General features: G+C 38.5%; 1 protein-coding gene across 3 annotated transcripts; it reads right to left on the bottom strand.

Moving 5' to 3' along the window:
* Positions 1 to 608: 608 nt before the first annotated feature.
* Positions 609 to 27,659, bottom strand: LOC114039388 (cytochrome b5 domain-containing protein 1). Of its 3 annotated transcripts, XM_027857113.1 has the most exons (5): positions 27,315 to 27,659; positions 27,146 to 27,222; positions 26,820 to 27,038; positions 6,048 to 6,094; positions 721 to 763 (listed from the first exon to the last, which is right to left on the bottom strand). In XM_027857113.1, coding segments are annotated over exons 1-5 (537 nt in total). In that variant the 5' UTR covers positions 27,508 to 27,659; the 3' UTR covers positions 721 to 762. The 3 variants fall into 3 exon arrangements, with proteins under 3 accessions (XP_027712913.1, XP_027712914.1, XP_027712912.1); XM_027857112.1 differs by lacking the exon at positions 6,048 to 6,094 and having other exon boundaries at positions 609 to 763; XM_027857111.1 differs by lacking the exons at positions 721 to 763; positions 6,048 to 6,094 and adding an exon at positions 25,322 to 26,186 and having other exon boundaries at positions 27,315 to 27,657.

Here is a 27,659-nt window from a genome sequence, read left to right as displayed (position 1 = left end):
CTCTAAAACCCTCTATATCCCAGAAACCCACAAAAGTCTCCCTTTTTTCATAGCTGATTAGTAAACAGATTAATAGATATTTTCCTTGTGTATTGAAGGGGGGGGAAGAAACATGAAGGATTTCTGCATAAAACAAAAATGGCTGCTGACTAACCTCCCCCCCCAACACACCTATAAAAATATTTGGGGGGGGCATTAATCAGTACTCATGCTCAGTCTGACATCAGCATAAATTGTTAAAGGTTAACTAGTTAGATACTAGTCCAACTAGATTTTAAAATTTTCTTTTCTATACTAGTCTCTTCTCTCTCCACCTCCCTCCTCAAAAGAAAAGCTTTTTTTCCCTAAGTACTTCAGAAAGGGAGTGGTTTGATGTGAAGGGTTTTTTTTTCTCCCTTCAGGCATTGTCAAGGAAAAAGATGAAATACATATATTTATATATGTTTATCTGGCCAAATACATATATATACATATATATACACCTTGTTAAAGTTGAAATGCATTTAACTTTATGTATTTTATAAGATTTTTTTTTTCTTTTTTAATGATAGAAACCCTTTAGGGATGGAGAATGGAAAGCAATCTGAGTTTTTTCCATTCAATCTGAGTTTTATGTTTGATTATTCTTTATTGAAATCATTTCAGTAATTTACAATTGTTTTAAATTATATTTTCATGTCATTTTCCTTTTCTCCCAGATAAACTTGATTATGAAATCTTGATTCAGAGAATAGATTTTGCTGTGGATGGGGAGCACCAAGATCTGAAAAAGAAAAAAAAATTTATTTGCTCCTTTCCAATACAGACTCCTTTTTCTTTCATTCACCCCCATTTCCAGTTCCATCAAAGTGGGAGAAATTGAAGTACTGTAGGTGAGAGGAAATTAGCTAAGGTGAAGAAAAATGAAAGAGAAGAGGATGCAATCAGACCTTTGTATCTGATTTTCTCATCCAATTCTTCAACCTAAATGCCCCCTTAAAATGGGAATGAGATACTAAGGGGGGAAATTGGAAAGGGATCAGGAGAGACCTCTCTTTTAGGGGCTATATAAGTGAATCAAACAAGTAAGCTAAGTTAAATTTCAAGAAAGCTTGTCAATTGGGGTAGGAAGGGAGCCCTGGACTCAGGTAGGAAGAAGCAGTAAACATCTCTATCCCTGGGATATCAATAAAAGTAGAGAATTACTTCCTCTGAAATGTTTGCTGGCAGAGGGACTGCCATTATGGAGGTATAGAGGAAGGAATGGGACTAGTAATTACTTCAGCTCCCCAAGTCACCCCTTTCCAATCTTGGTTCTCTTCTTTCCCTTAGACCTCACTTTGCCCACTTATCCATTCTCTTTTCTGCACCTTTTCCTGAAGCATGCATAACTTTCCATCTCAGGCAACCTCTATAGACCTAAGATAGCAGCCTCCCTTTAGATGCACATAAAAAATGTTCCCAGGGGAACTAGGATGGACTTTTGCATAATTTTGCTTGAGGGCCAAGAATATGTTATTTTAGGGTTCTGTCCTTTACTTTATGGGCCTCAATTTCTCTTTTTTTCTTAATCTAGGTTTCATTGTCCTTTGTCTCCCTCTCTGCTAGCCTCAGTCCAACTCTCCATTCTAACCTCTTGGTTTTATTTTCTTCTTATTCTCTTTATGTCTCAAGCTCTCTGTTTCTGTTTATTTTTGTATATCTGTGTAAACTATATGTGTTTCTCACTTTTTCTCAGTGTGGGGATTTTCTGTCCCTCATTTTTTGTCTCTCTGTGTGGGCTTCTCTCCCTTTGTTTCTGTTTCATTCATGGGTTGTGTCTCACGCTGTCTCTTGTCTCAGTAACTCTTCAACTGTTATCTTTCAGTGATTCTTGGATTCGCTATCTGTTTATCATTTTGCTCTGGCTGTGTGTATCAGTCTTTATGTGCACATGGGTCATAGTGTACACAAGAGCATGTGTGTATTCTATATTATGTCTCCTTTGCCTTTGCATGTATGCATCGGGTTTTAAGTGTGTTCGTGTATATTTACTTGTCCCTGTATGTCTGGGGTAAAATGTCAAGATCTCTGGGTATAGGTGCTTAAGAATGTTTCTGTGGGAACACTTCTGTGAGTATGTGCATCTTTATATGTCGGTCTGTACTTGCAGGTCTGTGTGTAGGCTCTGTTCTTTTACTTGTTTCTTCCCTTCCACCAATAGGCCTGCTTCCTGGTCTTTTTGATCTCTGTTTCTATCCTTCTATTTGCCTGCCTACTTTCCTGTTTGCTTCTATTATCATGTCTGCTTGCCTCTTTCTCTTCCTCTGACTATATAGCCTGCCTTCCTCTCTCTGGCTGTCTTGTCTGCCTCCTGGCCTGCATCTCTTGGTCTCTCTTCTGCCTTGCCTCTGTTGGTTCTCCTCTGCTTGCCTATCCACTTGCTTCTGTGTCTCTCTTTCAGCCTGATAAACTCTTATTGTCAATCTGTGTCTGTCTATGTCTATTGTCTGTCAGCCTCTCTCTCATTCTGTTTCCCCACCTGCCTGCTAGCATCCCACTGTCTGTTTCCTGCCCTCATTTAGCTACTGTCTGCTTGCCTGCATCTCTTAGTCTGACTACCTATTTCTTGTAATTCTCAGTGTCTCTTTTTTTTTTTTACTAGCATTCCCCATTAGGTTTTTTCAGTCAGCAAACATCTCTCTCTGCTTGACTATTTTCCTTTCCTTTGCTTTACTTTTCTGTTTCTCTTACTCTGTGCCTTTCAGCCTTGCCTTTCGGTCTGTTTTCTTAGCATAAGCCTGCTTCCTCCCCATTTTGTATCTGCTTTTCACATTTATCTGCTTCTCTTCAGTCTTTCTCCCTCACCTGTCTGGCTTTTCTCTTCCCTTTCCCTCCTGCCTTTCCTATCAGTTTCCCCATCCCTTGCCTGTCTACCTCATCCAGTCCATGTCCCCCATTTCTGTTTTAATCCTCTGCCTATCCCTTCAACTACCCCCATCTGCTTGCCCTCTCCCTGCTGCCTCTCTGCATCTGCCTTCTCCATCTGTCTGTCTGCCTTTCTTTTGGTATATAATTTCTGATGTCCTTGGCTCTGTCTGTCACTTTCTCTGCCCACCTGTCTGCTCACCTGCCTCTCTTTCTCTCTGCTTTCTTCTGTTCGGTCTATTCATTTGACTTTGGGTTTGCCTCTCCTGAGTGCCTGCCTCTGTCTCTTTCAGTCTTTTAATCTCTCTGCTTACCTGCTGTCTCTGTTGTTTGTCTCTGCCTGCTTGTCTAGTTTAGTTTTCCTGCATCTCTCATTTCCTTTCTGCTCTTCCCTTATAGTCTCTCTGTGTGGCTGCTTGTCACTTTGCCTGTCTTGTATGTCAGTCCATCTGTCTCTCACTTTCTCAGTGTCTGCTTGCCTCTGATAGTCATTGTGTTTTCTATTGTTTCCTGTAGTCTCTACTTCTCTGTTTTCTTCGGTTTTCTCCTGTTCTTTTTCCATGTAGGTGCCTAGGGACAGTATTTCTGTCATCTGTCCCTCTGTTCTGTCTATCCATGGGCCCACTTCTTATCTGTCTGTGCCTCATCTCCCTTTACCTTTGCCAGTTTCTCTGTCATTATCACCTTCCTCTATATGTTTGTCAGTGCTCCTCCCAAAATCTACATGACTAATTAAAGGCTATAACGGGGGAAATTAATCTCTATCAAAAATGGGAAAATAGCTCCACTGAAGAGAAAAGGGAAGCCCACAAGTGTAACAGTAGGTAGAAACTAGAAATTGGACAATTATCTTCTATGGGATTACAATGCTAATAGTAAAAGCTAATTTAAATCAAAGAAAAATCATCTAGAGAATCAGTGAAACTACTTGATGGTGATGATACAAAAATTGGTCCTAAAGATGAACAATAACAAAAATGTTGAAGTTAAAACTGAGGCTTCACCTCCTATCAAATTAGTGAAGATAATAAAAGATAGAAATAGTCAATGCTGGAGAGGTTTTAGGAGGTCAGACACACCAATATACTTCTGAGGGGGCTATGAATTTATCCAATCATCTGGAAAATAATTTGTAATTATAAAAGAGAAGTTACTAAACTGTCCATACAGTTGAACCTAGCAATTCCACTAATGGACATGTACCCCCCAAGGAAGTAAAAAAGAAAGAAAGAAAAGTGTTATGTGTAGGTATCTATGTCTACGTATACATATATATATATATATATTCCTTATCTTTGTATAACACATAACAATTACAAATTTTTTATTCTGAACTTAATACATGATAAATAAAATGAGCATTTCTATATGCAAAGGAAAATAGAAAAAGGATTGTACACGAAACTACAAATCTTAATTATTATTTACAATTGTACCATGTCTGTTTTGGCTGCAGTTTATTTTAAAGGTGGTTTTCCTTTTGAGAAACATTCAGAACTGTTTTTTCTGCATTTCCTTCTGGCTCTTCTTCTGTGCATTTTTAAAAGTTCTTCAGTTACTTTCTTTTCTGTAATCCTATCAATAGCTCCCTCTCCCTTATACCTATCTCCCAATTGGGGGGGGAAACTCCTTGAAACAAATATGTATAACAAGCAAAACAAACTGTATTTTGACACATCAGCTGTGTCCAAAAATGTAGGTCTCTTTCTGCACCTTGAGGCCATCACCTTTCTTCAGGAAGCAAGTACCATATTTCATCAGTCCTCTAGAATTGTAGTTGTTAATTGCACTACTTAGAGTTCTTAAGTGTTTCAGTTGTTTTTCTTTATAATATTACTGTATAAATAGTTTTCCTGGTTCTGCTTATTTTACTGTATATCAGTTCATGCAGATTTACCAGATTTCTCTAAAACTGTTCCCTTTCATCATTTCTCATGACACAATATTCCATTAGATTCATATACCAAACTTCGTTCAGCCATTTCCCAACTGATGTGTACTGCATTCATTTCCAGCTCTTTGCTATAACAAAAAGCTTCCATAAATGTTTTGTACGTATGGGCCTCTATCTTCTTTTTTTCATCTCTTTAGGGTCTAGGCACAATAATGGTATCACAGAGTCAAAGGGTAGGAGCAGATTACTGACTTTTGGGACATAGTTCCATTTGCTTTTGGTTGGATCACTTCAAACTTTCACCAACAATGCTTTTAGCATTCTAGTCCCTCTGAATTGCTATTTTTTTCCTTGTTAATGATTTGGAGCTTTTTTTTTTTTAACTTGGTGGTTGAAATCTTGCCTTATGCTTGAGAACTGCCCATTCATACTCTTGTACTATTGGGGAAGGATAGTTGTTCTTTTATATTTGTATCAAGACTATGAGCTCCTTGAGAGCAGGGATTTTTTTTTTTTTTTTTTTTTTTTTGCTTTCTTTGTATCTCCAGCACTTAGCACAGTGTCTGGTACATGATAGATGCTTAATAAATGCTTGTTGACTGACTAGCAATTCTCAGTTTATCTTGGATGTCAGATTTGTATCAGAGAAATTTGATGCAAATACTTTTTCTCACTTAACTTTCCCTTCTAACCTTGACTTAACTGATACTGTTTGTTCAAAAGATTTTCAATTTTATATAATTAACATTGCCCATTTTGTTTGATGCACTCTCTTTGGTCAAGAATTCTTCCCTTATCCATAGTTGCAAACGGTTATCTCTTTCCCTGCTAGCCTTCTAATTTGTTTATAATATGACCCTTTATATTTCCATTGGGTATCCATTTGCAATTTATTGTGGTATAAGATGCTAGTCTAAACCTAATTTCTTCCAGACTGCTTTTCCCATCAGTTTTTGTCAAATAGTCTAACCTTAATAGACCTTAATAGTTGCTGTCCTTGGGTGTATGCTGTTATGTTCAGTTGCTGCTTTGGGAGCTTTCGTAATTAATCTGTTCCACTGATCAACTTCTAGTTTTTAAAACTACTTTAACTTTTTTTTTTAATTTTTGCTTTATAGTTTGAGATTTGGTACTGCTACATACCTTTCCTTTCCCACTCCTTTTCATTATTTCCAGTGAGATTGTTGACCTTTTGTTTCTCCAGATGAATATTGTTATTATTTTGTCTAGTACTTTTAAATAAAATTTTATGGATTTTTGTTTTTACCAGAATTTTTTCCAGTGTTCCTTCCTCATTCTCCTCTCAGAGCCCTCCTATATAAAAATAATATTAAAAAAATAAAAATTAAAGGAGGAAGAGACAAAAAGCAAAAGTAATCCGTACATTGAAAATGTCTGAAAATATGTGTAATGTGCCACACCCATAGACCTCCCATCTCTGCAAAGGAATGGGTTCTCATATCTTTTCTTTGGAGCCATACTTATTGTTTGTAATTTTACAAATTTACTTTTCATTATTTTGAGGTTGTTCTTTCCATTTACATTGTAGGCATGTACAATGTTGTCTTGGCTTTGCTTACTTTGTTCTATTTATCTCTTTTTATGTTGTGAATTTTTATTTTTGCTTTGTCTGATAGCATGATTGTAATTTTTGCTTTATTTTTTTATGCACCTGATACATAGAAAATTTTGTTCCCATCCTTCACTTTTGCTGTATATTTTTACTTTTGTGGTGTGTTTCTTGTAAGCCACAGATTATGGAGTTTGGTTTTCTTACCTAATCTGTCACTTTTCACTTATTGGATTGTTTAAGGAAACAATTTACATTTTAAAGTTATGAATGTTAGATTTATATTTTCCTCCATTTGTTTCTCACAGTCCCCACCCCCCAAATTAGGATTTTTTTGTTGTTTCTCTTAACTTTGTTCTCTTCAGTTATTTTTACTTAATATATTTTAAAGCAACCCTATTCCCACTGGCCCTCTTCTCTGAACCCTCAAGTCCCCCCATTCCCATTTGAAACCCATTTCCCTAATTTGGGAGTATTATTGAATTTATTACTTTTTCTTTTTGTCTAGTTTTTCTAATTCTCTTTTTTTCCCAGTTAAGTAAAATCCCATTTCCTAATTCTTCAACTTATTTTGTTACTTTTTAAAATTTTTTCTGTACCTTTTCCTAAAAAGTATTTCTTTCCCTTGTTCTCTTCATTAATTTTCTTCTGTTTATTCTAGACTTTTATTCCTTGATTCATGATCTTTATACTTATTCTTTCTTTAATCTATATTTCAAATGAAATTAAAGCTTCTAAGATGCCTATTTTGAGTTCCTTCTTCTAAACAACCTCTGTTAGCCTTGTGTATCTTAATCCCTCCCCATTTTTTTATGTTGTGCTTCACTCTTAAAAGTTTTAATTCTTCAGGATTTAGAGAGAAGTACTACTTTATGGTATTCTGTGTCCTCAATTATGTGGTTCATTACTACCTTCTGCCCTCCTCATGATCATTTTTTTCCCATTTGCCATGAAATCTTCTTTCTGGGTCCATGCCCTTTCACTCTTCTGGATGCTAGTCACCCCCAGAATTTCCAAATTCTCTTCTCCTTAGTTAGGTTGCTTTCTGTGGAGGTACAAACCTTTTTCAGAGGAAGTTGTCTCTCTAAGCACCAAATCCATATAGATTATGCCTATTTCTCCATAGCTCTTTTTCTTCCTGAGAGATTATAGGAGTTATTTTCCCTTCCCTATTGATTTATCTCCTTATACTCAAGATTTTTAACTGGGTTTTCTTCTTCCTGAGATTTTTGGTAGTTTCGGTTTTTTTGTTTTCATCATATTCCCTTAACTCTCACTTTCTGTCTCTTTCCCCTTTGATGGCATGTACCCCAAAGACTGGTCTTATTAGCTTTCTTAGCCTCCACCCAGGGAGTTCACTTTTCAGCAGCCTAAGTATTTGCCTCAAGTGACTTCTGAGGAGGTACACCTGGCCCCAGGTTTATGCCAATCTCCTTTCCTTTAGGCCTGGTGGGGCCTCACAGACTTACTAGTGTCCTGCCCCAGATTCTTCAGTTCTCTGGCCAGACACTGCTGGAATATGCATACTGCTACCTTTAGCAGAGATTGCTTCTACTTTCCTATACCTCCATCTCTGGGGAGGGGGAGAAAAGGCAAGAGTTGATTCTGTTATTTGTTGCCAACAGAATGGTGGGATGAGGGCAGGGATTAGGGGAGATTGCAGCAACAGCAGCAGAGAGGGAATTGTTGAGTAGAACCCAGAGCACAAATTTCTTTTGTGTAGCCATGCCAGAGAGTTGGGGATTGGTGGGCATAAGGGTGCTGTTGTAATTAAGCATTAGTCTTTTCTGCTGTTAATTCAAGTTGTTACCTCCTTAGGGTTCCTGGTGTGGTAGCCTGTGGACAAAGCTGTAATTCTTATTTTAAAGTGGTTTGAGAGGTCATAAGGGTCATAAGGATCAGAGAAAATGTCTAGTCCTCCATCTATTGGTCATGTGACACAGACATCCCTCTGACTAATTCTTTAAAATAATCTTTTTTTTTTTTTTGAAGCAGTTGGGGGAGGGGGGGAGTTAAGTGACTTGCTTGAGGTCACACAGCTAGTCAGTGTCTGAGGCTATATTTGAATTCAGGTCCTTCTGACTCCATGGCCAATATTCTATCCACTGTGCCATCTAGCTGCCCCTAAAGTAGTCTTTTGATAATTTAATTGATATGGCACTGAATTTGAAATTAATTCAGGTAGTATTGCCATTTTTATTATATTGGCAACAAACTCCTCTCCAATTATTTGTCTTCCTTTATTTCTATAAAGAGTATCTTGTAGTTGTAATCACATAAATCCATTGTTTGCCTTGATTGGTGGACTCCCAGATATTTTATGTGTTTTGTAGTAATTTAAATGGATTTTTTTTGTTTTATTCTGCTGGGATTTGTTGGTAATATATAAATAAATACATAAAATGGCTTTGTGGGGTTTATTTTAATTTTATATTCTTATTGTTTATATTAATTTTTTAAAGTTGAGTTTCTAGAATTTCTATCACATTTGCAAAAAAAGATATTTTTCTTCTTTGCCTATGATTATTCCCTGAATTTCTTCTTTTTCTCACTGCTATAGCTAGCATTCCTATAACTGTGAAATAGTGATGACAGTGAATATCTCTGCCTTACCTCTCATCTTATTTGAAAGGCTTCTATCATTTTTCCATTGCAGGTAATGCTAGCTCTTTAGCGAAATACTACTGACTTTATCAAGGGAAGGTCCTTTGATTCCTATGTTTGTTAATTTTTTTTTAACATAAAAAAGGATAGTATAATTGTCAAAAGCTTTTTCTGCATCTTTTGATATGATAAATATAATTTTTATTGGTTTTGTTATTGGCATATTCTGCTTATAGTTTTCCTAAAATTGAACCAACCTACATTGCTGGTATAAATCCAACCTGGTCTAATTTTTTTTTTTAATTAACAAGCTCAATTAATTGATCAGTTCTTTCTCTGTTTTGTTAATGAAAGTGTTTAGAAATAGAAATTTTCCCCTAAGAACTGCTTTGGCATCATCCCAAAAGTTTTAGTATGTAGTGCCATTATTTTTTAAATGAAATTATCTATTGTTTCTATGTTTTTTCTTTGACTCACCAATTCTCTACATTATTTATTGTCTATTTACATTTGAATTCTTTGTTCAGAGGCCTTTAACTGATAATAATTTTTATTGTGTTATGGTAATTAAAAGATGTGCCTAATTTTTCTTGTATTTGTTTATGAGGTTTTTATGCCCTAACACATAGTCATTGCCTGTAAAGGTATTATGCACATCTTAATATATGTAAACTTCCTTAGTTTCCCATTTAGTAGTCACCAAAAATCTATCTTATTTAACTTTACTAAAACTCTATTTAAGTTTTTCTTTCATTTTTATCTTTTCATTAGGTTTGTTTAGTTCTGAAAGAGGCACATGGGGTTCTCCTGCTCCTATAGTTTTACCTCCTTTCTCCCTGTAATTAGATTAGATTTTCCTAAAATTATTTAAGTGCTGTGCTATTTAGTGTGTATATATACACACATACATAGATATAGATATACATACATATATATGCAATTTCTTTGCATAGCACTTTTAATCATGTCTATTTTTTACTGCTGCTATGTCTGATATTATGCTTGCCAACCTTGCTTTTTAAAATTTGCTTGAGGCAAATCAATTCTTCTCTAACTCTTCATTTTAATTCTTTGTGAATCTATGTTTCAGATATGTTTTTAGTAAACAGCTTATTGTTGACTTCTGCTTTCTAACCCTTTCTTTTTATGTTCCTCCATTTTAGGGGTGAGTTCAATTTATTCACATTCACAGCTATAATTGATAATTGTGTCTTTCCGTTATTTCCTCTTACATTTTCATAGTCTTTGTCCTCTATACATTTTATAGTGAAGGAGAAGGTGGTGAAAGAAAAGTAATGTGATCAGATCTTCTATAAATTGAAGTGGTCAGATCCTATTTCTCTTCCCTTCCTCTCTTCTCTGAGTCCATTTCCTGATCACTGACTTATATGCTGAAGTTAAAGTCAATTTACTTTTGACTATTTCCTCCCTAATTCTGCTCTGCTTCTTAAAATTCTCTTTCCCTAAAGAAAAAAGCAAAACCATATTATTCAATGAGGTTAAACTGTTTATATCCCTACATAGGAAAATGATACTTGTAACTCTTGAGAACTGTATCTTTATTATGACATTTAAGAGGGGTATACATAGACAGAGGGTGTGAGTATAAGTTGACTTTGATGTAATGATAAAATAAATTAAGGGGTTAAAAAAAGGATTGTACTGGGAGAAAAGGAAAGGGGGAAGCAGAATAGGGTAAATGATATCACATGAAGACGTGCAAAGTAGAGGGAAAGAAGGGAGAGGAGGCAAGCATTAGTTGAACCTTACTCATTGGATTTGGCTCAAAGAGGGAATAACATATACATTAAGTTGGTTATAGAAATCTGTCTTACCCTATAGTGAAGTAAGAGGAGAAAGGGGAAAGAAAAGAGAGGGGGGTGCTTAGAAGGGGGTGAGGAAGTAGGGGAAAAGGGAAAGAAAAGGGATGGGGGCTGATATAAGGGAGGGCAGATTGAGGGAGGTGGTGGTCAGAAGCAAAACACTGGCAAGGAGGGAAAGGGTGAAAGGAGAGAGAAAAAGTATAAATGGAGGAAAATAGGATGGAGAGAAAGACACAGTAATCATAACTAATGTGAATGGGATGAACTTTCCCATAAAATGGAAGTGGATAGCAGAGTGGATTAAAAACCGTGATCCTATATGTTTATAGGAAACACATCTGAAGCAGAGAGATTCACAAAGAGTAAAGATAAAAGGCTGGAGCAGAATATATTATGCTTCAGCTGAAGTAAAAAAGGCAGGCATAGCAATCTTGATCTCAGACAAAGCAAAAGCAAAAATAGATCTAATTAAAAGAGATAAGGAAGGAAACTACATCTTGCTAAAAGGTACCATAGACAATGAAATAATAGCAATACTAAACACATATGCACCAAGTGGTATAGCATTCACATTCTTAGAGAAGTTAAGTGAGTTACAGAAAGAAATAGAGAGTAAAACTATACTAGTGGTAGACCTCAACCTCCTCCTTTCAAAACTAGATAAATCTAACCATAAAATAAGCAAGAAAGAAGCTTAAGGCAGTGAATAGAATTTTAGAAAAGTTAGCTATGATATACACTTCTGGAGAAAACAGAGTGGAAACAGAAAAGAATATACCTTTTTCTCAGCGGTACATGGCATCTACACAGAAATTGACCATGTATTAGGGCACAAAACCCCACAATCCAATGCAGAAAGACTAATATTAAATGCATCCTTTTCAGATCATGATGCAATAAAAATTACATGTAATAAAGGGCCATGGAAAGACAGACTAAAAATTAATTGAAAACTAGATAATCTAATCCTAAAGAATGAATGGGTCAAACAATAAATCATAGAAACAATAACTTCATCAAAGAGAATGACGATAATTAGACAACATACCAAAACTTATGGGATGCAGCCAAAGCAGTTCTTAGGGAAATTTTATATCTCTAAATGCTTACATGAATAAAATAGAGAAAGAGGAGATCAATGAATTGGGCATACAACTAAAAAAGCTAGAAAAAGAACAAATTAAAAATCCCCAATTAATACCAAATTAGAAATTCTGAAAATCGGAGCGGCTAGGTGGTGTAGTGGATAGAGCACTGGCCCTGAAGTCAGGAAGACCTGAGTTCAGATTTGGCCTCAGACCAAACACTTGACACTTATTGGGCAAGTCACTTAACCCCAATTGCCTAAAACAAAAAAACAAAAAAAAATCAAAGGAGAGATTAAAAAAAACTGAAATTAAGAAAACTATTGAATTCATAAAATTCTCTTTCCCTTCTGTCTCCAACTCTATGCATTTTTACTGGCTGTGTTCCATGCCTGGATTGCTCTCTCCTCATCTCTGTCTTCTGGCTTCCACTTTGTTCGGTCATTTCAGTCTTGTCTGACTCTTCGTGACCCCATTTGGGGTTTTCTTGGCCAGGATACTGGAGTGGTTTGCCATTTCCTTCTCTAGTTCATTTTACAGATAAGAAACTGAGGCAGACAGGGTGAAGTGGCTCGCCCAGGGTTATATAGCTAGTAAGATGCCAGATTTGAACTCAGGAAGATGAGTTTTCCTAACTCCAGGCCCCAAACTCTGTCCACTGTACCACCTAGCTGCCTTCCTTGACTTCAAGTCCCACAGGACCTCCTACAAGAAACCTTTCCTTATCTTTCTTAATGCTAGTGCCTTCCCTATGTTGAATAATTTCAATTTAACCTGTATATATCTTATTTGTGCATAGTTGTTTGCATGTTGTCTCAGCTCCTAGAAAGCATGAACTGTCTTTTGCCTTTTATTTGTATCCCCAGTACTTTGCACAGTGCCTGGCACATGATGGGTGGTTAATAAATATTTGTTGACTGATTTACTGACTGAATTTGATCTGTTTTTTTCTAGAATATTTGCATTTATGTTCAGCCTTTTCCCAGGTCAGATAAAAATGAAATCTATGAGATGCTCTCTTTCCCTACCCCTGTGTTCCATGTTTTTATAATGTACTTCTCAAGAACTCTAATTAGGAAAAATATCAAGTTCCTTCCCTTTAATCTTCATTTCATTCCTACTATACCTTTTCTATCTTCTCTTTAAAAAATATGAAATCAGGCCATCCTAGACCATATTTTTGTTTTTTTTTATTTCCACTGTGACTCTAGAAGCCAGTAGGATTCTTACGGAGCACTTGTCTCTTCTCCCCATGTTAGGAGCACTATTTGCAAAGCACTTTGCCCTGTTCCTAGCACATAGTAGGCACTTAATAAAGAGATTTCCTTCTCCCTTTAGAATGTAAGCATTCTATCATCATTTAGTCCACCCCATTGTTCAAATATAATTTGCCTTTCTAGGTTTTTCTTGTCTCCAATGTTTGATAGATTTTATACAGCTCTGGTCTTTTAATTCAAAATGCTTGAAAATCTATTTTTTTACAAGTTCATTTTTTTAAAAGATTATAAGATAAAGCTCAGTTTTGCAGTTTAAGTTATTCTTGGTTGTAAGTCTTTATCTTTTGCCTTTGGGAATATTTTATTCCAAGATTTTTTTCTCTTTTTTAGTAGTAGGTGCCAAGTCTTTTGTGGTCTTGACTATGATTCCTTGGTAATTGAACTTTTTCTTTGACCTAGAAGCTCTGACTTTTGGCTGTGACATTCCTGAGCATTTTCTGGAGTTTCTTGCAGGACCTGGATTATTTCTAGTTTTACTTTCCCCTATGTTTCTAATTGGTCTGGATAGTTTTCTTTTATTATTTCCTGACATGTGATGCCCAGGTTTTCCTTTGTTCCTAATTTTCAGGGAATCCAGTGATTCTTAAATTATCTCTTACTACCCTGTGTTTCAGATCAGTTGGTTTTATAGTATAAGCCTTACATTTTATTCATTTTTTTTAGTCTTTTGACTTTGTTCTGATTTTTTTGGTTGTCTCAGGGAGCTACTGAGTTCTAATTTCTTCCTTTTTTTTCTAGGGTGTTCCCTACTTCCATGTGGCTTCTCACCTGCTATTGGGTTCTGTCCTATTCTTTTTTTTTCCCTTACATAACTCATTTCATTTTTTATTTCTTGATTTATTTCTTCCAGGTGCTCTTGTGACCAAACCATGTTTAAAAAATTTTGCTTCAAACTTCTAGGACTGTATCCCAAACAGATCATAAAAATGGGAAAAGGACCCACATGTACAAAAATATTTATAGCAGCTCTTTCTGTGGTGGCAAAGAATTGGAAATTGAGGGGATACCCATCAACTACGGAATGGCTGAATAAGTTGTGGTATATGGATGTAATGGAATACTATTGTGCTATAAGAAATGAGGAGCATGCAAACTTCAGAAAAACCTGGAAAGACTTGTATAAACTGATACTGAGTGAATTGAGCAGAACCAGGAGAACATTGTACATAGTAAGAGCCACATTGTGCAATGACTAATATTTATAGACTTGGCTCTTCTCAGCAATGCAAGGATCTAAGACATCTCTAAAAGTCTCATGATGGGAAATGCTATCCACATCCAGAGAAAGAACTATGGAGTTTGAATGTAGATGGAAGCATACTATTTGCTCTTTTATTCCCCTTGTTTTGTTTCTTCTTTCTTGTGGTTCCTCCTGTTGGTTCTAACTCTTTACTACATGACTAATGTGAAAATATATTTAATAGGAATGTGTATGTAGAGCCTATATCAGATTGTACACTGTCTTGGGGAGGGAGATGGGGGAGGGAGGGGGAGAAAATTTAAAACTCAAAAGCTTATGGAGGGATAGCTAGGTGGCACAGTGGATAAAGCACCGGCCCTGGAGTCAGGAGGACCTGAGTTCAAATCTGGCCTCAGATACTTACTAACTAGCTATGTAACCCTGAGCATTTGCTCAGGAATCACTGTTAAGTGATTTCACTTAATCCCATTGCCTCAAAAAAAAAATTTCCTTTTTTGCTTGGTGTTTTCTTTCTATTTTTCTTTAGCCTCACTTTTTGAATTGGGAAGTTTATACTTGGTTCAGACTGTGTTCTATCCTGTATGCTTGAAATAGGGTGTCAGCCTCAGCCTGTGCTTTGTCCTGTCCCTTCTGTGGTCTGGATGCTACTGGTGTTAGCTAAGATTAAATTCCATCCTCTGTAAGAATTCCTAGTGTTTGGGTCAACTTGGGTTTTAGCTTCAACCCCTTCACTGTCTCCTTTCCTTGTACAATCTCGAACTGAAAATTGGCTCCATCCTTTTCTGTGGTCCCAACAGGCCAACAGATTGGGTGTTATTAATTATTCTGGTTGCAGGTCTCCTACAACATCCTGTGCTATGGTTCTGGCTTGAGCTGCTTGGACCTTGCACTGCCTACTGTAGCTTCACCCCTGGCACAGGCTGCCTGGGTGCTTGGCTTCCACCATTCTTGGCCTTTCTCCACTTAAAAGTGTCCACAGGCTTCTGGCGGTCTTCTTGTGTAGTCCCAAACTATATGGAGGAGCATATGTAGATATTTTTCTTTGATTTTCTTATTAATTGTTCCTTTTGGTACATTTTTAGAATTTTGTTTTGGAGACATCTGGGTTTCTCTAAGTCACCATTTTAAATCCGAAGTCTCAGTTGCAAACTAATAATAACTGCATAAAACTTTTTAAATTAGGGGTTCTTAACTTAAGGTTCTGCAACTTGATTTTTAAAAAATTGTTTTTGATAACTATTTCAGTACAATCAGTTTTCTTTGTAATCCTACTGTATTTTACCATTTAAAAACATTCTGAGAAAGGGTTCATAGGCTTCATCAGACTGCCATAAGGTGTCCATGACACAAAAAAAATCTTAAATCACTGCTCTTAAATCACTACTAATAGAAGTGCAAATCAAAACAATCTTGATGTTTCACCTCAAACTCAAGATGACAATGTTGGAGGGGTTGTGAAAAGATGGGTGCATTAATGCACTGTTGGGGAAACTGTGACTTGGTCCAACTGTTCAGAAAGCAATTTGTAATAATGCAAAAAGAGGATGTCCATGCCCTTTGACCCAGAAATTTCCCTGCCAGCTAAATACCCTTAGGAAATCAGTGATGAAAGGAATGGCCCCATATACACCAAAATATAATGGCACTTTGTAGTAGCAAAGAATTGGAAACAAGATGCTGGAACAAATTGTGGAAAATGAATGTGATAGAATATTACTGTACTATAAGAAAATGAATATGAGGAGTATAGGGAAGTATGGGTGGTAGAAATATGAACTGATCCAACGTGAATAACCAAAACCAGGAAAACAATATATACAATGACTACAACACTGCAAAAGGAAAGGGGGAAAAAAGCAGAAACTTAATGCTACAAAATGATAATGGCCAAACTTAGCACAAAGAAGACATGTGAGAAGACACTTCCCCACTGCTTCTTTGCAGAGATGGAGGACCATGGGTGTAGAACACTGAACATGTTAGATTTTTTTTAGAATGTTCGATTAATATTGTTAAACTTTTTTTTTCAAAAAATAATATTCTTATAAGAGTTAGCTCTCTTGGAGGAATAAGGGGAGGAATACAATGGCAAATCTTGGTGGTGATAGATAATGAGCTATCGATAAAAAAAAAAATTAAAGGGAAAGTTTAAAAAAAAAACAAAACAAAAAAGGGGCAGGTAGGTGGCACAGCGGATAGAGCACTGGCCCTGCAGTGAGGAGGACCTGAGTTCAAATCCAGTCTCAGACCAAACAGTTGACACTTACTAGCTGTGTGACCCTGGGCAAGTCACTTAACCCCAATTGCCTGGGGAGAAAAAAACCAACAAATAACAATCCCCCCCCACACACACACACTTCAAGCCAGAATAGTAATTGTGTTACCTGGATGATCAACAAATCAGTAGATCACAGTGGATCTAGAGGTCAATTGAAGATAACACCAAGTAGCCAGAAACAGAAGCCTTGACTACCAAAATCAGAAAGGTAAGATATCTGAAACATGATACCTGGAAACAAAAGCTTGCAATTTGTCTCTCAGACTGAGATAGTATTTACCCTCACCTCTAACATGCATTCCATGTTTTCTGGGACATTTGCTACCAGAATGTAATAATCTCCAGGTCCTACCTATCCCTTAATTTTTACCCATGGGTTGACAACAGTTGGGCAGCATCTCCATTATCTCCCCATTTTGCACCATTACTTTAAACTTTTCCTGTGTAGTCAAGGTCCACTATCCCTCCACGGTCAGGCCCTCCTCAGCTTTCATTATGATGATTTGCCCAGACCATTAGGGGAAAAGGCAAATGTGAGGTTAAAGGAAACATCTTTTTTCCCAAAAGTAGGATATCTATATGTAATGCTTTCAACATTGGGCCTAAGTTCCCAATGAAGCCAGGCTTGGGGCAAAAAACATTTTGCTTAGTAATTTTGGGATTTCAGTGAGCAATAAAACTCCCATCTCCTCCCCTTCCCTTCATTGAAGAGCTATCTCCTTTAGTAACTTGGCAATGATAAGGACAGACCACCTAGAAAGGAAGTCAGTTCATTTATCAAAGGCAGGAAACATTTCAGAAACCCATTCAGATATTCAGTGAGGCCTGCCACTACAGGGTAATAGGCTAAATGAAAGCACCAGGTGATAAAAGATCTGACCTACTCCTGCCAAAGCAGGTAAAGTGGATTTCTGAATCTAAGGAAAGGGAGGCAGAGCAGAGGCAAAGAAGTATATGTTTATTCAGCACAATCAGGGTAGTGGCAGCTGTGGTATGCCAAGCAGGCATGCCAGTGCCATACCACAAAATAGTGTCAGTAGTAATAAGGACAAAGTGAGAACTTTATATTTGGTAATGGGCTAATATAATCCGTTTACCAGTCTTGGGCTGCATAGTTCTACGGGGCGTAATATTATTCTGGTAGTGGAGCAGGGTCTGAGAAAACTGATAGCATTTTCTTATAGGATATGGACGCCTACCCCCACAACTGAAGCAAAGCTGTACCGAGTAAGGAACAGCAATGGCCCAAATGAGATTGCATACAGAACTATTCTATTCAGCTGAAGGATTTATGAATATTGGTGATCACTAACATAGTCCACCAAAATGTAAAAATGATTGATTACATTCACAAAGTTATGCCAATGGTCCTGCCCATTTGAAAAAACTGATTAAGCGTTTTAGGCTTCCTTGTTGGTTAGGACAGCCAATGTGGTTGGCATGGACTGGCACTAAGTCTAGCACAAAGTAATATTTCATTTAATTTCACTTCAGCTTTTCAATGGTAGTGGTAGGGAATGAAGGGGGTGGTGTTTTTCCCCTCTTGTAGGCTAATTCCTTGGAGACTGGAGGCTCTAGATATCCCGCTCATATTGGTTATTCCACACGATGCACAGATGATAGAGACCAATGTTGGACCACCTTGATAATCAGAGTGCCCCTATTGTTCCCTTTCTTGCCATTGCCATCTTTATGTTCAGTGAACCATTAGCCCATCACCAAATGTTTTAGGCCGAATGCATGTAGATGCTAAGTGCAATCTTTCCACGTCTCCCTCTGTCTTCTCATACCAAACCCTGCTTTTCATTCATACAATCCCTTAGCCCCTCATTTTTCTCCCACACTGTCACCTCTGCATCAGCCACACTTCTTTCCGTATTTATCACATGTAAATCAATTCCTTTTGAGTCTCTTACCCCTATATCATATTGCCAATTGTTCCCTGACAAGCCCAGCCTTGGATCACTCCCACTGGAGGTGGAGAAAATCCCCAAAATAATTTTGACTGGGTTCACTACAAATGTGTTACATAATTTCAACTGGGCCTTCACAGCTGCTAGGCAATCCTATACACAACCCAGATTAACTCATTATCCTATTTATCATAGTCTCTTTTCAAACCCCCCATAGCTTAACCCCACCTTCTCAGCTGAGAACCTTGCCTCATATTTCACTGAAAAAATTAAGGCCATTCACCAAGAGGTCCCTCTTCTATCTTCATGTATCACTGATGCCTTTTGCTATTATGTCCTCTTTCATCCCTGTCTCACATGAAGATGTAACCCCTCTCCCAGCCAAGGCAAACTCCACTACCTGAACAAGTTATCCTATCCCCATTCCACCTCCTCCAGAAATGTGCCCCTTCCATCATCCCTATTCTTTCACTTATCTTAAATCTCTCCCCTTTACTGCTTCCATACTGCCTATTAATATATATATTCTCCCCCATCTTCAATGAAACCCTTGATCTTTCCATCCCTGCTAGCTATTGTTGCATATCCTGCCTTTTGTAGCTCAACTCCAGTCTATACAAGGTGTCTCAGCTAGTTGAAGCAGGGATGTCATGCATTTCTCAGGATAAAAACCTCTTCCTGTTAGCTCAGATATTAACTATACAAGGGTATAGGCCACTTCCATATTTTATTTATAATCAGAGGACACACATGATATGATGGGGGTGGTAAACAACAGAAATGAGCACTGGTCACTTTGCCTGGATGTGGGGGGACATCTCTGTCTTTCCTATCTATTTCTCCCCTAAATGGACTGGAATTAGGATGGGTCTGACAGCAAACCTATCGGAAAAAATTGTTTCTCAAGTTTTAAAATAGTATATAATGAACTGGTGAGGGCTCTGAGCTCAGCTGATTAATATAGTGAAGTTTTATTACATAATAAAGAAATATAAAAACATACTGCCTGGATAAAGCTCAATATGATTAGGTCAACCTTGTTATACGTGAAGGCTGTCTTCTCACCTTTTTATTTTGGAGGGATAATCTTTCCACCCTGATACATAAAAATTATGGTATATATTTATAGGAATTCTGATTACTATTGCCCAACAACTCATGGAAGTCTCAGGCAGGGGATCAGGCACCAAGAGATCATATACCTTTTGATCCTACTTACCACATTTCCTCCCACATACCCTATGCACAAGATGAAATAGCTGTTTCTCTGTTCCCCTTGTCTCAGAAAGGCAAGTTCAAAAACAGTCACTAAACTGATGAGCTCTAGGATAGTGTCTTATTCATCAGTCATTTTGGGATCTGGCATCTCTTATGGCAGTGTTCTCTAAGTAGCGCCCAGGAGGCAAGTATTACAATCCTACTGCAAGATTCTTGGATAAATGTAATCACAGATGTAATCCTCCTGATTATTGTCAAACAAGGTATAAAACAAAATATATGCCCACGAAAGCTGTTTGCAAATGTCATAGACAAGGTCCAAATAGCAATGGGATTCCCTATAGATGGTAAAGTTCTTTTTGAAGATGATTGTACTGATTGCAGTGTACATATTGCAGAACCTTTTTTAAAAATATTAGTATTTTATTTTTCCTCAATTACATGTAAAAATGTTCAACATTTTTTTTTTTAATTTTAGGGTTCCAAATTCTCTCCCTCCCCCCATCACATTGAAAAGGCATGCAATATGATATAGGTTACACGTTACAGAAACCTTCTTAATGAGAGCTGATTACTCAAAAAAGATCAGCCTAACAATCCATATAAGAAAACTAAGTGGATGAAAAATGCTTATTCTCTAGAGGCCGCATGATGTAGCAGTATTTGATTTAGAGTCAGAAGTCCTAGATTTAAACAGTGGCTGTACCTGTATGACTTTGGGAAATCATGTAATTTCTCTTGGCTTCATTTTACTCATCTGTAATATGAGGAGGGTTGATGTCTAAGATACCTTAACAGTGCTAAATTTGTGATTCTGCATATGAGGTTGGATGGCCAATCTACTGAGTTAGTTCATCAGTACACAGTACAGGCACTGCAGATGGGCAATTAACCGAATCAGGAAAAAGTGGGTGAGCTAGATTGCATTTGGCAAATTGTGCAATGCTTTTAAGACTCCCTAGTGTAGAAACCCACCTTTCAAAATTTTTATTGATATCTTTCACTTTCATGTCACTTCATTTCCAAATATGTCATTCCCTTTTCCCCTGCCCAGTGAATTACTAATCAAAACTAACAAATCAATCAAATCTGACAATGTTCCATACCCTAGTCTTCCACCTCTGCCAAAAAGAGAAAGAGGTACATTTTCTTGTCTTTTCTGGGGTCAAACTTGATATAATTTTATAGCATTCAGTTTCATTGTGGGGAGAAGGTCTTTTCCACTTATATTGTCATAGGTATTATTTTCCTGGTTCTGCTTAATTCATTTGAATCAGCTATATAAAAGAACCATGTTTTTTATCACAGATATTCTCCCAGCAGTACTTGTGAATGGCTGTGAATCTTGGACCATCACTATCTCTGAAGAATCAAAACTGCAGTGACTCGAAAAGGCAATGAAAAAATGCAAGTAGTTTAGAACTTATTTTCAATAATGACTTACATACCAGAAATAGTAAGAGGAATATCATATAGGAAATGTATGAGTGGATAAGGAGATAGGCCTTTTAAGGCAGGGTAAGGTAGGTATGCTGCTAGAGTTACTGCTACTGTTTTCACTTAAATATTTTCATTTTGTGATTTATTTTTCATTCTAGGTGTGCCCTCTTTTGTATTTAAAGGAGTGGACTAGAGTCACACAAGATATGTAGGCATGGTTGGGTTTTGATCTGTATGGGTGAAAGCACCCACACTGATGAAATTACAGCTTCACAGAAGTACCATAGCAGTACCAACACAGCATTATCATTATTTTGAATATTAGTAGTTTTTGTTAGTTTTCATTTAAAACATTTTCAAAAACTTGCCCCATTTTAACATTCTGAAGATTATATTTTCCATTGAAGAAGACATCTCATTTTATAGTAGAGATCAATGGGAAAACTGACTTCCTTTAACAAAAATTCACAGAAAAATGTTATTATTTCCTAATGGCCCTTACCCACAGGCATGATCACCAGAGAGGGAGGCTCTCTCCAGAAATTTGTCCTCCAACTAAAAGTCTTCATCAGTATTTCTATACCAGTCTTAGTCCCTCCTCTCCTGGACCTTTGCCACTTACTACCTGTGACACCTTGGGCAAATTATTCAATTTCTCTGGGCCTCAGTTTTCTCATCTCTTATAAGAGATTGGACTAGATGACTTAAAAGGTACCTTCCAACTGCAAATCTATGATCCTATAACATGCTAATGGATAACCAGTGTCATTTAGAAAGGGAAAAAAATACATTCCACAAAGGCTAAAGATCTGTAATTTAGGGTGGGGTTACCCCTGTAGCTCTACCTTAAACTTTCTTCCCATTCTTGCTTTTCCCTCAATTCAAAAGGCTGTTATCCTCTAGGTTATTTCCCAAGGTTGCAGAATCCATTCTTACAGCTTCATTGGGGTGCAAGGGACTTCGTCCTAAAATGTAAAAACCTATCAATCAGTTGGCAAGTATTTATCAGGTTACTACTCTGGACTTAGGCACTAGGGATGAATGAAACAATCCTTATACACAAAGAGTTTGCCTTCTTTCCTATTGAGTACTCTCCAACTACCTTGGTGCTGTTGGTGTGGAATTCCAAGGACCTCAATTTGTTTTCTCACTCATCTACCTTCCTAGTGTAGGTTCCCTGGTCCTGATACCACCTCCCGTCAAAGAATGATCTTTACAGGAGGTATGACAACTAATTAAATTTGAAAACTCAGTTTGTATTGCTCATTTGTCATTTAACAATTTGTTGCCTCATTTCATTTCCCCACATGTGACAGATTTCATTTATTTAATCTGCATTATTTATTATTTTCCCACAGCATGACAGATTTGGAGCTGGAAGAAAACTTAGATCATATAATTCAACCCCCTCATTTTACATGAGGAAACTGAGGCTAAGAGGTTATAACTTACTTAAGGTAACCCAAAGGCAGAAATTAAATCCAGTGCCCTTTCCCCTAGTACATATATCTTGTTTTTCACAATAAGACTGTTGGTTTTTAGTCTTTTCATCTACCATAACTCTTAGAACAGTGCCTTGTACATACCAGACATTCAATAATTTTTTTTAATTCATCCATTTTAGATTCTATTTCCCATAAGCCTTAGTATCTTTCTGAACTTAGTCTTCCCCCTTTCTCTCATCTTATGTCCAAACTCCCCCTTCTCTGAGCCCCCAACGTACACACTCCTCTGATTTTGTTTTCCTCTCTCTTTACATCCCACCTATAAAAGTTATACTATCGAGCTGTTGGTAGGATTCTCGTTTCTCCTTCCTCCAGCCCCAGAGGAGACAGTCTCCACCTGGTGGCCAAAGAAAAGCAATGACAGGCAGGTTGCCCCTGAGGTTCACTGTACGATTCAACCATGGTTTGGGGGGAGGGTGGTGGTGACTGTGGTGAAGAAACATAAGCAGAAGAAATTAGAAGGTACATTGGAAAAGAGGATCCATGTGTGTCCATTCCACAATCTTACCTCCATTTCTCCAATTCCCAATTCATACAAAAATTCATTCATTAGAAAGTATTTATTTAGCACCATAGTAAGAGCAATATTCTAAGGTCTCCACTTCCTGGGCCAAGTTAAGCTAGTTTTCATTAAAAGGTACTGAAACTGTCCTCAGGATTTGATTGGCTCAGGGTATTAAGACATAAGGCAGCTAGGTGGTGAAGTAGATAGAGCTCTGTGCCTGGAATCAGGAAGATTCAACTTCAAATCTGGCTTCAGGCATTTACTAACTGTGTGACCCTGGGCCAGTCACTTAACCCCATTTGCCTCAGTTTTCTCATCTGTAAAATGAGCTGGAGACGGAAATGGCAAACCACCCCAGTATCTTTGCCAAGAAAACTCTAAATAGGGTCACGGAGAGTTGCCAACAACTGAACAACACTAAGACTTGATCTATTCCTATTCACTGGGAGCAAAACAGCCAGGACTCCAGAGGCTGGAGCTCCCTACTCAGTTGTTTGACAAAGGGCTAGCAGGATAAACACTGACACAGAAAGGCTATGCTCAACTGCATCAATGCTATATCCTGAACATCCCTTCACTGCTTTATATATCCTTTCTCTACCATGGCTAAATGTCTCCTTTTGTTAACTTTTAGATGGATTTCATGAATGTTTCATTTGTTCAAATTTCAGAACTACCTGCCCAGCCCACAATAGTTATTGTGTGTTCAGAACTGTTAGGTGGTATGAGGGTAGGTGGGATACAAAATGATAAATAATCTAGTCCAATCTAGTCTCTACCCTTGAGGATCCTACAGTTTAGTTAAGAGCAGATATACATAAAATATGTAAGGACTATATTATTTGATGAAATGATGGAATGGGTAGTATAGATTAAGTGCTTCTGCTGAGCTGAGAATAGATTCTACAATATTGCTGAGTATAAAAGAGATTGCCGAGGACAATACAGACATCTTTATTTACTCTTTGCTTCCTTGAACACACCCCATCCACTGGCCCAAAGGGGGGAAAAATGTTTAAAACTCCCATCTAGCTCTGACAGGAGCTCAACTAGCTCTCTTCGTGTTTCTATACCAACCACCTCCTTGCCTGTCTCTCATATGGGGAGAAAATACTGATCTCCCACTCTGGGAAGAAGTCCACTCTCTCTCATTTTACCCTGAAGCTCCTTTGGGTCAACGAGATACCCTCCACTCTTGACTTTCAGGAGATAGTTGGCCATGGGTTGAGTTACCTTATCCCAATTACTTTGACTCACTCTTTGAGAGCTTACAAAGAAGACATTTCTGTACATTTTAGAACTAACCTGTAAAGTTTCCCTTGGCTCTCCATTAGCTTTCCCACCTCCTTCTAAATCAACTCTTCCTTCCCATTTGCCCCCACCACTGGCACATTCCCATTCTTAAACACATTCTCCAGTATTTCTCCTTCCCAATAGCATATTCCCCAGTGTGTAGGCCCCGCTCTCAAATTCCTCTACTAATGATATCTCCAACATTCATCCAACCCTTTTCCAAAGTAGGAAAAATACCTACTTCACCATGTCCCTAGAGGAAAAGTCTAAATGAAAAGAGAGGAGAAAGTTGCTTGCAGGTTTTCTCCAGTCATTTCTGGGTTTGTTTCCTTTCTACATCCACTGCTTAGCTGAAACCTTTCCTTTCTCCAGCTCCCACTGGCTTCTGAATGGAATCTCTAATCTTTTTCCTAACAGTGACTCCAAGTAAAACAGGTGGTTAACTACACTCAAGATCTAACAGTTCCCAGTGCAAGACAGACATAGCCCCAGAATGCATCCAAGACTTTGCTCAAAAGCCTCATCTCAGTGTATGAGACAGACAGAATATGGTATTTGATGTAGTGGGAGAATAAGTGGAATAGGTAAGTGCTTCTGCATGACATTTAGCTGAACTGAGCACACGCCCAATCTCAATGGATGATGTCACACACATGGTTTTTCTTACACTCAATAGAATGTAAGCTGCTCAAGAACAAGATGTTTCAGGGCAGCGAGGCGGAGCAGTGGATAGAGCACCGGACCTGAGTTCAAATCCTGCCTCAGACCAAACACTTGACACTTACTAGCTGTGTGACCCTGGGCAAGTCACTTAATGCCAATTGCCTTAAAAAAAAAAAAAGAAAAAGTTAAAAAAAAAAAAGAACAAGATGTTTCCTTTTTCTCTGTGATCCATGTCAAGCATAGGAACTTTCAAAAAGTAGGTGCTCAAGAAATGTTTGTTCATTTCCCAGTTTCAATGTGCTTCAAGAACTTTCCCCAAACCCATGGTTATTCCTGATTATCCTAGGGAACAGATGGCCCAGTTATGGGCACAGATTATGAAATTCTTATTGTATCCTAGTCCTCCTAAAGTCCTTGCTCTGCCTCTATGCTTCACTTTGAGGCAAGATTCTTTCACTATTTCCCAAATGCTTGCTTCAGTACCTCTTCACAGGAGAGAAAAAAGAAAACCCCAAATCTTCCTGTACTCTCACCTTATTAAAGAAGCTGCTTGGGTGAACTTAATCTTACTTTGGTCCTGACTAAAAAAAAAATCCCAATATCTTCAGTGTTTTATATAAAATGGAAGCTAAGTATTCCTGAGTTCCCACGGGATATGGGGCCTTGGTGGAAAGCAGAGGCTAAGAGTTAAGAGTTCAAGAGTAGGATGAAGAACTCGATTTAGGCTTCCCCCTTTTCCCCAGTTCAGAGAGACTGAGCCATACACCCTGTTCTCTCTCTAGTCTACATATTATATCTCCTTATAGTTCAGTGAGGTCATCATTGAAGTATAGTAACAAGGCAGGTGTGTACAGCTCTGGGTCCATGTTAAGTTGGTCAAATTCTTGATCCTCATCTGCAATCCCATTTTGCTCCAGGGTCTTGTCCATATCGAGGTTGACACCATTAAATTTCCAAGTGTAGCTGGCAGCATGAGCATTGTAGGGGAGATATCGGTGTAGGATTTCCCACATGGTCTCCAGTGCCCCCACCTAGATAAAGGGCCAGAGTTCTGGAAGGATCCCATAAAGGCAACCCCACAGGTAAGGCAAAGAAAAGTCTGAGGAGATACGATAGAATTCTTAATGTGCAACAGATTTAGAGGCCTACAAGTCCTGGAATGCAACAGTCAGTCCCAAGAGACACATTCCAGACTATAGAAGCCTTTAGGCCTTATCTTCACAATCACAACTTCTCTAGCAAAAAACTAATTTGGTAAACTACAAAACTCAGAATGCATCATTCCCCATTCCCAAAATCAAAGGTTCTGGTTCCTTAAAGATCATCATCTAGTAGCTCAAGACAACTTTCTTGTCTATAGCACGATTACGACTTCCAGCATGCAAATGGAACCACAGTTCTCGACATTCTATTGCCTGAGTGGCCACTGAAGAGACCAGTTCTAGTTATCTTCAGCATACTGGAAGAATTTTAGGAATGTTTTGGATAAGGTATCTGCCCCAAATTCCCTAACCTTGGAGGATATGCAGGGGGAAAAAGAGCTCCAGGCCGGCTGGCACTCAGCCAGCCTAGGGGGTCCGATGAGAGGATTCGATTTCTCTTCCCCATTGGGGGTGGGGGCTTTCTCCCGATCATTCCCACCCTCCCACCCCCTGGCTTCTCACCTCCAACGTCTGCTCCTGAGAAGTAAGCGTGTTGATGATGCGAATGAGCCGGGTCTTGTAGGAGAGCAGCCCCACCTCATACTCGCTCCTCCTCCACCACGGCTGCCCAAAGTCATTGGCCCAGTCGGAGCGGGGCAGCTGCGGAGGGATGTGCACGAAGCGGCCCCTGGGGGTGTAGTACTTCAGGCAGCCAGTCAGTGGGTCTATGTGCGTTCGGATCTTCGGGGAAGTAAAGGCACAGATCAACCCCTCCACGCCGTGTTGGGGAGGCTCTAAATCTCTGCCCACGACCCCACTCTCCCCAGCCAGGGGACCCTGGCACTCACATCTCCGGTACTGCGGTCAAACCAGTGGCTAATGTCCTGTCCTGCTGCCTCCAGAATGGGCTTCATCAGCACGCTACCTGCGGGGAGGAAGCGGGGGAGATAGTAGCTCGGTATCATATCCTATCCCCCCCACCCCCAAAACACCCCCCCACACCTCTTCACGCCTCACCTTTGTACTCCTTGGCCAGCGAGGTGAGGTTGTACACATTGCCCAGGTAGGTTACCCACAGGTCGTCTGCCGTGTTGTGCATGGCCACTTCGGCCATATTGAAATAGCGTCGCTGAAAATATCGCATGTTCGGGCCGGCCACGAGCCCCCGGGTCGGCTTTTCAAAGATTTCATCATTTTCTGTATCCAGCATAGCTCCCTACTCCTGTGACCACCCCCTTCTTGGAGTCGGAAAACTCTATTCTCTACCTCTAGCACCCTCTTAGGTGCACCCTTGGTGCTTCCACTATCCACCTCACCCCACCCCAATGCTCCCTTTTCTCCGCTCCTCCCATGGGGGAGGGG

Source organism: Vombatus ursinus, unplaced genomic scaffold (assembly GCF_900497805.2).
Source record: "Vombatus ursinus unplaced genomic scaffold, bare-nosed wombat genome assembly UNPS02011916.1, whole genome shotgun sequence".
Lineage (NCBI taxonomy): Eukaryota > Metazoa > Chordata > Mammalia > Diprotodontia > Vombatidae > Vombatus > Vombatus ursinus.
The sequence above is the reverse complement of the archived record's forward strand: the minus strand, read 5'-3'. Positions and strand labels throughout refer to the sequence as shown.

Excerpts from the sequence above, each read along its gene's own strand:
- LOC114039388 (XM_027857111.1), bottom strand. The coding sequence starts at position 27,507 with ATGCTGGATACAGAAAATGATGAAATCTTTGAAAAGCCGACCCGGGGG. Across the intron at positions 27,039-27,145 it reads TTGACCGCAGTACCGGAGAT|ATCCGAACGCACATAGACCC; the intron begins GTGAGTGCCAGG and ends ACTTCCCCGAAG. Across the intron at positions 26,187-26,819 it reads CTCAGGAGCAGACGTTGGAG|GTGGGGGCACTGGAGACCAT; the intron begins GTGAGAAGCCAG and ends CCCTTTATCTAG.